Source organism: Sphaerodactylus townsendi, linkage group LG02, assembly GCF_021028975.2.
Source record: "Sphaerodactylus townsendi isolate TG3544 linkage group LG02, MPM_Stown_v2.3, whole genome shotgun sequence".
NCBI lineage: Eukaryota > Metazoa > Chordata > Lepidosauria > Squamata > Sphaerodactylidae > Sphaerodactylus > Sphaerodactylus townsendi.
The window spans coordinates 91056821-91066448 of NC_059426.1; the positions used below are offsets into that span (position 1 = coordinate 91056821).

General features: G+C 44.0%; 1 protein-coding gene across 2 annotated transcripts in view; it reads right to left on the reverse strand.

The window, feature by feature from the left end:
• Positions 1-9202, reverse strand: part of DKK3 (dickkopf WNT signaling pathway inhibitor 3) — a 34621-nt gene extending 25419 nt beyond the window's left edge. The window contains exons 1-2 of one of the 2 annotated variants that reach the window (XM_048485760.1): positions 9024-9202; positions 7398-7630 (exon numbers count right to left, since the gene is read on the reverse strand). In XM_048485760.1, the coding sequence (XP_048341717.1) occupies positions 7398-7607 (210 nt within the window). In that variant the 5' untranslated portion in view covers positions 7608-7630; positions 9024-9202. Of the gene's footprint in view, positions 1-7397; positions 7631-8942 lie in introns of both variants that reach the window. The other variant, XM_048485759.1, reaches the window with a different exon arrangement.
• Between the last annotated feature and the right edge of the window lie 426 nt (positions 9203-9628).

Below are 9628 nucleotides of genomic sequence, written 5' to 3' on the forward strand. Positions count from 1 at the left end.
AAAACCATTTCGCAGTTTCGAAATAAATACGGTTATTTACAAATCAAAAACAAATGTGCCAAAACAAAACGGTACCAAAACTAAATGTAAAATCTAGCTAACCAGTAAATAAAATATAGTTTTAATGTAAGAGTTGGGTATTTCAATTGTAATACCCAAAACTAATTTGATTACACATTACAATTACTGTGTACTTGTTCATCTAGCAAATTTAAACAGGGATGAATCCAAGGCTATGTAGAAACAGAAGTAATCAAATCAATATACACTAACTAGAAATTTTTAAAAATAGAAACACGAAGCATTATAGAAAAATAAAAAGACCCCAGTAGTCTTTTATAGTGCTATTTTAACATGTCAATCAACATTGTTTGACTTTGCGCCAGGCGAATCCTGTTATTTTATAATGGAGCTTGGACAATGAAAGACTCATTATTTGCCTTTCCTCACGTACCTTGGATGGGGAAGAGGGGGAAAGCAATAGAGCCCCTAAACTAGGCAAAAGTCCTATGAAGAGCTGATGATCTAATTCTAAACCCCCTCAGGAAATCATGGCTGTTTATTTCCAAGTAGCGTGCTTAGGAAAAGAGTGCCAGTGACAGGAAACAACTGGGCACTTAGGAGACTTGTCATCATAGTACTATTAAAGAATGGTGTACAAGTACCCAAGCAGAGTTACACAGAGGCAGTTTAGAGAACTAAATATTTTCAAAAATTCATCTTGTGCCTTAGGCACATACTCAGGTTCAACATCTAAAATGAGATGTCAAAGCTCAAGGTTGCCTGAAGGTCATATCCTGCAACTTGGAACTGTTCTCCTCTTATCTCAGACTAGCAGGGCCCGGCCATTTCAGGTGCTACAGTGGCTTAGCTGGTGGGCAGGCGGGGAAAGGGAATAGTAGCAGCAACCACCTGTAGAGTTGCAGGCAGTGCCTGGCATGCAAACACGCGAGCTTTATTACTGTGCGATGTCATTGATGTGTGTGCCCGCATTCCTTCAGGGGGGGTGGGGGTGGAATGGAAAGGCACCCCTCCCACACATCTATATCGGTTGCCTGGTTGTGGACCTTCATCTGGGAGTAAGCTCGGCTTGTGGTAAATGGGTGTCACTTCTGAGGGGAAACCTCTGAGGGATTTAAATGCAGCCTATCTTAGTATGTCGTGATTGTTGTAATTTGAGCTTACCCCTTAGTAATGTGTGCCGGGGTTATTCTTTCTTTTAACTGTAATCTGCAGTATTCTGTAAATTCAGGCTTGGGTTGGCCCCTCCTTCCCTCGCCCCTGTAGCATGTCGCCTTCACTCTCTTCCCTCCCTCACTTCTCTTCCCTTGCATGCCAAATTCCCTCCTCCCCCTCCTTTCTCTTTTCCTCCAATAGTGTAAGTGGGGCTTCCACATCGGATGCTGGGCCCCCTGCCTCCCCTCCCTTGCATGCCACCCCTCACTCTCTCCCCTCTCTCACTTCTCTTCCCTTGCATGCCTCCCCCTCCGTCCCTTTCCTCTCCCTCCCTCTCTTCCCTTGCATGCCACCCCACCTCTACCTCCCTCCCTTCTCCCTCGTGTGTATGTGTGTGTATGTGTTTCACTTCCACTCGAGTTACTGCCAATGTACTGTTTCCACTGCCTAGGATCTGGCCAATAATTCCTGGAATTGAAATCATTCCCAAGCTGCACAAAACACTCCCATGTAAGCATTGACAGCCATGGCCATTGTGTTTGGAAGCTGCATGTCCCTTCACCTTCTCATGGAGCTTGCCAGGAAAAAGGCTTACTCCCGGGGCCAGGTGTGAAATTTGTGCAAGGAAATATCTCAAAACAATTCCTAATCTGGTTTAATTATAGTGGTTGGGAGTTTCTCAGAGAACTTCTGGCCTCCAGCAGTCACTACTGAGTTATACTATCATCAACAAAAACACTGTTAGCTTTATATATATATAGATAAGCAGCCATTAGCTCACCCAGGAGAAGTGCACACTTCAAATGGTCACTGCCCATATTCCAGGCCTGAACATGAGAAACAAATCCCAGGACTCAACCCAGTTCCTCTCATCTTTGCCAGGCCAGGTGGTGATAGACAGGTAGGCTGACTTCCTTTACTAGAATTCAAAAAAGCAGGTACTACAGCCCAAGCGTACTTATTTGAATTCAGAACAAAAGAACAGTGCAAGTCTATTCCTTAACAAGTTCAAAAAACAGACTACAGGATACTTCTTTCATTAGAAGAACAGACATTCCTTTTTTTAGAAGCCAAGTTAAGAAACAATTAGTTGGTTGTTTAGGTAGACTCTGTTAGCATCAATTTTGCAAAACCTAAAGCTAAACCTGTTCACTTGAACCTGTCATTATCTTCTACAAAACTCTTTCATAACATTGTTACCACTTATAACTTCAATATACCCTTTTAAAAGTTAACTCTTCATGACGGTCAATTTCTTTATTTTAAATACATTATCACACCTCTAAGCTTTTCAGCTCTGTGTCTTTTGTGATGACAAGATTATGATTTAAAAATATTTGATTAATATTTTACAATATTGAATCAGTCAATTAACAAGTTTTGACTGGTCAAAATGGTCAGTCTTGAGGAGATCCCAGTATCTTCCATTACCAAAGTGGTGGCATTATAAGATGATTGAATCTTTCCCATCATTCAAACATCACATTTTATCATAGGGAAAATATGTTTTACTGCTTTTTAATGAATGCATCAATCATATCCAAGATAATGTGGCACATGCATAAATGATACTTTTGCACTAGAGATAAAGAGTGACTAGAGAGAAATGATACCATGCTCATGTGGCTTATACCTTTTTATACAATTACAAGAGCTGTTCCCTTCCCTGCTCTTCTACTCAAGCACAGAACTCATGCAGCCCTGCAACCAACACACAGGACTTTTTATTTACATTGTGATCTGAAACATGTTTATTCAGAATCTTTACAGCATCTATTAGGTAGAGAAGCCAGAGGGTTTATACAACAGTGGCTTCTAGACAGGCATCATTATGTAAGCAAACTAAATTAAATCCAGAAGTCTTAACAACTGCCAGCCAATAGTTTCTTCACCAGGCTAGGCAGCTGCTGCCATGTGTTTTGGTATTAACCTTTAAATACTTTTATAACTGTGGGACTGCCTCTCCTGATACAATCCCCCCTCCTCCGAATATTACGTTCTGCTGGTAATAATCTGCAGGTAGTCCCTGGCCCTGGAGGTAACTGGCTGTCCTCAACCAGAGCCAGAGCTTTTTCAGCTCTGACCTTGGCCTGGTGGAACTGTCTGTCAATTGAGTCCCATGTCTCTCAGGATCTAGCCCATTTCCACAGGGCCTGCAAGACAGAGATGTTCCACCAAGTATATAGCTGAGGTAGCAATGATTCCATCTTGTTAGCCTTCCTCCTCCTGCCCCCCTTTTGCTTGTTGTTTTCATTTATTTGTTAATTTGTTTGCTAATTTTGGATATCTTAAAAATTGTGCTTCTTTTTTACTTCCTCTCCTTCCAAGGCTGTTTCCTATTAGAGTTTAAATTTTATTAAGGATGTCATGGGGATTTATAGTTAGAATTTTAGTTATCGTTTTTGCTGTTCCTGATCTATACACACTGTTTTAACAATGATGTGACCCACCTTGAGCCCTACTGTAGTCAAGAAAGGGTGGGCTATAAATCTAATGAACAAACAAATAACTGTGGCAAACACTAAAGTGGCTGAAAAGTTGGTGAAACTGATCCACCCTTCTCCTAGGGTACCATCTCTGATACATTTTTTAGGGAAATGTGACATATAGATTTAGACTATTAAATTAATATTGCCATAGATTTGGACTATTAAAAGTAAAACATTACAGGATCTAAAACCCACAAGCCATACCTACAAAGACATACCATATGTTACATTAACATTTCTCTTGTATGCCATGTACCAAGAAGTGTTGTGAGAATGAAGAGGAAGAAAATTATAGTCAAACTTGACCATGCAAAAGGAATAAGAGCAGTGCTGCTGGATAAAACAGAATATTCATCAAATTCAGCATTTGTTTCCCACAGCAACCATCCAGAAACCTCTGAGAAGCGCTCAACAAGGACAGAGAGGCAATAGTCCTCCACTGCTGCTGACCACCAGCACAAGGCATTCAAGAACAGACTTACTTTTCATGACACTTTCCGTAAAATTATATCAAATTATTCCTCCATCCAGGAAAGGGTGTACATATTCTATACCAGGGTCATCAAACTCATTTGTTATGAGAACTGAATATGACATAAATATGACTTGGCTAAGCCAGGGTGGGGGATGTGGCTCCTTTGGCTGTTGAGCCTGCAGCAGGCTCACTAGCCCAGAACGGCACTGAGAGAAGTGGTCAGCATCAGAGATGGTGTGGCTGCTTCTGCTGGTGAGCCCACAGCAAGCTCGTTACCCCAGATCAGCACTAGGGGACATCAATCAGGAACAACTCAGACATCTGCTGTTATAAATTACTATGGTCAGAGATTTACTTGGGAAGAGAGCAACTTGTAAACCATCTTGCTAAGTGGTGGGATCCAAAAATTTTAATAACAGGTTCCGATGGTGGTGGGATTCAAACAGTGGCGGCGCCACACACACACACCTCCAGTCCCTATTGGGCAAGGAGGTTGCTTTAGTAACCCCTTCTCGGCACTCAGAAAAAAATAGTAACCACTTCTAGAGAAGTGGTGAGAACTGGTTGGATCCCACCTCTGATCTTGCTGTTCCTGGTTCCCCCAGCACTCAGGCCTGGAAGAATGTTGTCTCTGGAGGACAGGAAGGGTGCTGCCAAGGGATTGGATCCATCTCCTATGCTGTGCCTTCACTTTTTTGTCAGTAATACCAATAAACAGGCTGTGGCCAGTTTTTCTATCTCACTGTAGGCCCTAAATCTCTCTCCCCCCTCCTTGGGCAGCAAAAGAAAAGAGACACCCAACCACCCCATTGTGGGCCCTGGGCTGGCCCAACCACCCCATTGCAGGCCCTGGAGGCAGCAGCAGCACAGCCGCAAGCTCAGGGGGAGGCAGTGGCGCCCATCGTGGTCCCGACCTCTGCAGAGGCCGGTCGGACATTGTGGGGGTGGGGGGCAGAGCAAGCCACTTTGACGGTGGCAGGGCTCGTTTCGGTCCCAGCCTCTTTGGTAGGAGGCCAGGCGCAACAGGGGCGGGGCATCGAGATGGGGGAAGGGGGAGAAAACACGCCACAGCTGGCTGGCTGTGGCATGGAAGTGAGGCTGGAGGGGGGCAAGATGGATGCCCCAGAAGGCTGCAGGGGAGGATTTTAAGAGGGGCGTGGCAGGCGAGCGAGGAGGCGGCCAGAGGGGAGGAGCTGGGAACGGTGGAGGGTGGAAAGAGCGAGGGAAGAGAAGGGTGGGAGAGGATGTGGGGGAGTCAGAAGGGAGGGAAGGAGCTGAAGAACAACAGCAGAGAGGTAAAGAGCAGAGAAGGAGACAGAGAGCTGGAGGAAAGCAGCAGAGAGTGAAAAAACAGAGAAGAAGACAGAGAGCTGGAGAACAACAGCAGAGAGGGAAAGAGCAGAGAAGGAGACAGAGCCGGAGGAAAGCAGCGGAGAGTGAAATAGCAGAGAAGGAGACAGAGAGCTGGAGAAGGACAGCAGAGAGGGAAAGAGCAGAGAAGGAGGCAAATAGCTGGGGGAAAGCAGCAGAGAAAGAACAAGCTGAGAAGGAGGCAGTGTTAAATAATTAGTTTTTGGTTTATTAAATACAGTTATATATTACAATTATACATTTTTGTTATTTAAACTATAAATATCGTGAAATTATAGTTTTTTTTCTCGAAGTGACACACCACCTGAGTTATGCTTGGTTTTTTGGCGAATTTTGACACACCAAGCTCAAAAGGTTGCCCATCACTGCCCTAGTCCCATACTCTAACCATGTAACGACCCAAAGGACCCCCAGAATATTATTGATATATATATTTCTGCTTTAAAATAATATTGGCAAAAGCCAGTTGCCAAAAGCACTCCTATGGGTGTAGGTAGCCGCATGATCACCTGACCACAGCCAAAAGGTCAAAACTACTTTAACAAAAGCTAAGATAATGAGTTACTCCAGCATAACCTGGAGGTCTCATTTGAGTCACGAGAATGCTTGATTACCTCACCTTGCTATAGAGACTGTTAAAGACAAAGAATATGGAAAGCCACTTTAGCATCAGATACTGTCATTTCCCTATCTCTTCTGGAAACCAAGTCATCAACAGATGGTTGCTTCTCTGCATCTCCCTCTTCCCCATTGTTATGACTCCTAAACCATTCAATCTTATCCTGATCTACATCTCTCAGCTAAATCAGGCAATCCTGGGCAGTGACTCTCAAGAGTTAATCTGGCAGATGGAAGTCTTTCAGCATTTCCTCGCTTAGCTTAACAAAGCAGCTCATTGGCCCCTTTGTCCCGGGCTTAGCGGTAGACGAGTTTAGACTAATTACCTCAGCACCCTAAACATGCAGCATGGGAAGTTCCAGAGAATTTGTAGAAAAATGAAACTTAAAAACTCACTTGTTCCCGGCATTTCCCTTACCCGGGCAAAAGGGTATAAAAGTTCAGTTCACTCCCAACACATGTGCTCTTACTAGCCTGTACCTTCCTTGGTCTGGTCAGTTTGAGACACGATATCGTCCTTCGCCTGGATTCAGATGCTGGTCATTTGAATTCTTGCCTTCTACAAGATCTTCTTCAGCTGAATTTAAATAACGTATTTCCCTGAAAACCCCCCTCCATTTCTATCATCCAATCTATCTTTTAAAACCTTTTTTTATATCTTAGGAACTTGAATGTATGTACTCTTATGTCTCACTGTGTGTTTGTATTTTTAAACAAATTTATATAAAACTTTTAAATTCAATTTGGACTCTTGCATTACTCTGTGGAATATCCATTGCCAGAATTCCTTCCCCGTATCATACAGTCTAAAAGATCTCCTCTCGGCCCCTCTCGCTGCCAACGTGAGCGTTCATTCCCCATTGATCTACTTTTAAAAACTATATGTGTGCTGTTACACTTTTAGCAGCTGGTGGAGAATCCCTTTAATAAAATCCTTACTCCTGTTAAGGCCGTAACAACCATGACACCACACTGGCTATTCCATCAATGTTTCTTACCAGAATTCTAATTAGAGTTCTCCCTCACTTTTTGTCATGCTTCTAATATCTGAACCAACTGAAGAACAACCCCGCTTGGGCTAGATCTAAATCACATGTCTCACAAAATTTTATTCAGTTTGTCATGCTATGAGAACTCTGAACAACTCTGAGCTCAGCTGTTGAGAAACCCCAAGTGGCATTCCTTCCCAGCCAATGGTAGAAAGTAGATATCTCCTCTCAAAGCTCCCACCCAAAGTCAAATGTTCTGGTTTGGAAAGCCAGTCTTACCTCTTCAACTGCATTCCTCAGTTTGTACTGAGTATCCTCCATCAAGTCTTCCACTTCACGGAACATCTCGTTCAGGCTGACTTTATCCCTGGGAAAACTTAGAACTATCTCCTCATGCTGCTGTGTTCTACCTCCATCTAAGGTGGGAGCTGCATACACCATTCCCAGAAGAGTGGGCAGAAACAGGAACCTTGGCCAAAGCAGTAGCATTCTTAGTGATGTCTGCTGAGTCCCTGGAAGCATAAGCCACACACAAAGAAAGGCTCATTCAAATTTTTATAAAAGGAATGCAAACACCCCTTCCTTAAGACTGGCATGACCCTACTACTGGTCCAGAAATTCTGCTATTGAAAATCAGGTAAATAGTTGAAAAGAATTGTAGAATTTCAGCGTTCCTAGATGCCTTCTAGCCCAATCTCTTACTCCAGATCAAGAGTATCTATCACCACTCCCTATTGTTCACGGCATTCGTGTTTTATATTTTATTTAGCAAAAGGATTAGTCTGAAATACTAAGTTTGCACCCAAAAGCTTAAAACCTAAGTGACAATTCCATATATGTAACATAAGCAGATTACTTATACATCAGTGATTTTTAACTCATACCTGGCTCCATTTGTATGTATGTGGGTGCATAACTGCACCCAAGTTACATACAATTGTGGTAACTTCCAACACAGATGTTTTAGTTACAACAATTGTAGTATGTAAGAGATACTTCCAATACATGAACAATTTCCTCATGAATGTGGGCAAGCAGGACCCTTAAAACTGTTCACATCTAGGCAATCTGACATCATCACATGGGTGAACCAACCAACATTACCATTCAAAACACATTTGCTTGGAGGGGAAAACAGGTCTTAATTTGCACTGGATTGTTAAATTCCAGGTTACCACTGTGTGTATTTGGAATAAAATCTCACTGCTTATCTGCTAAGGAAAACTTTCCTATTAGAATTTCCTATCAGAAAACTTTTCAGTTGAGCATTGGTGTATCCCCCTCCCCAAAATAAAACCATAAAACTCTATAGAGGTCAAAGACATATGGCTTCAAGTAAGGATAGCAGCCAAAGAGAAATAGAGTCAGGAGTACAAGTGAGAGAAAAAGTGTAGCTATTGGAATATCTATAGTAGAACCTGAAAGAGATTCCTCCCAAGTTAGCCTCTGGAACAGAAAAGTCAATTGCTAAGTGGTTACTAAAAAATACATATTGCAGTGGAACATCATTCCAGAGTAGAAAAAAACCAGTGTGCACGCAGTCGACAGAGAGACATCCACCCATCCCACATTAAAACTGTGCAGGCAGATGGGGGATGGGACAGACAGAACCACTGGCCTCCCCACCCAGTCCTCCTGCTGAGAGGGAAATCTTTTCCCCCAACCCCTAACCAGCGCCTGATAGGCTCAGAGTGCCAGCCGCAAGGATCCTGTTCGGAAGCAAGCCTTACAGAGCTGAATGTGGCCTACTCTCGTGTCAGCCAACTCAAAATGCAAGCCTCGGGCACCTCCTCCAACCCTCCCACCGGTTTGTTGCCCAAATACCTGCGTCTTCCTATGTTCCTCCAAGCCAGGAGCTCAGAGAAGAAACGGACCTCTCTTCCTCCTCTTGTCTGCCGACCGTACCTGTTCCCTGGCTGGCTTTCCGGCAAAGGATGCTCCGCCGCCTCTTTGCTGCTGGCACGACCCGCCCTCCGATGGCCGGGCAAGGAGCCTCCTTTCCTTCCGTGCACTTCCAGCCCAGCCAAAGCAGGCAGCAGCCGCAGCTCCCGCGGACCCGGTTCCACTATTGGCTGAAAGCGCTGCGGGAGCTACGGAAGGGAGGCGGGGCCAGGTGATGGAGAGGGGGGGGGGCAACAATTAGGCGTCGAGATTTCGCCTGCCCTGAGGTCACGTGATTTGGGGGTGGCTTGGACCACAAAAGCGCAGCAAAGCGTGTAGTAAAGGCTGGGTGGCAGTGTCACCGAAAACAGGCGTCTTCGCATCCCACAATAGGCGGTCTGCGCTTATAAGGGTCATCTTTTTTAACCGAGATGGTCAATGCTTTTGACCTGTTTACTCAGAAATAAGTCCTATTGACCGCGGGGATGCTTGCAGATTCATCTCTGGCGAAGGCAGCTCTCTATAATGTATGTTTCAGTCTGGTCCAACCGGTGCTGTTCGTCCGTACTCAGAATGAAGGATTTCAAAGGGACTAAGTGTTCATGGGATTGAATGTTGGAAGTTTTGAT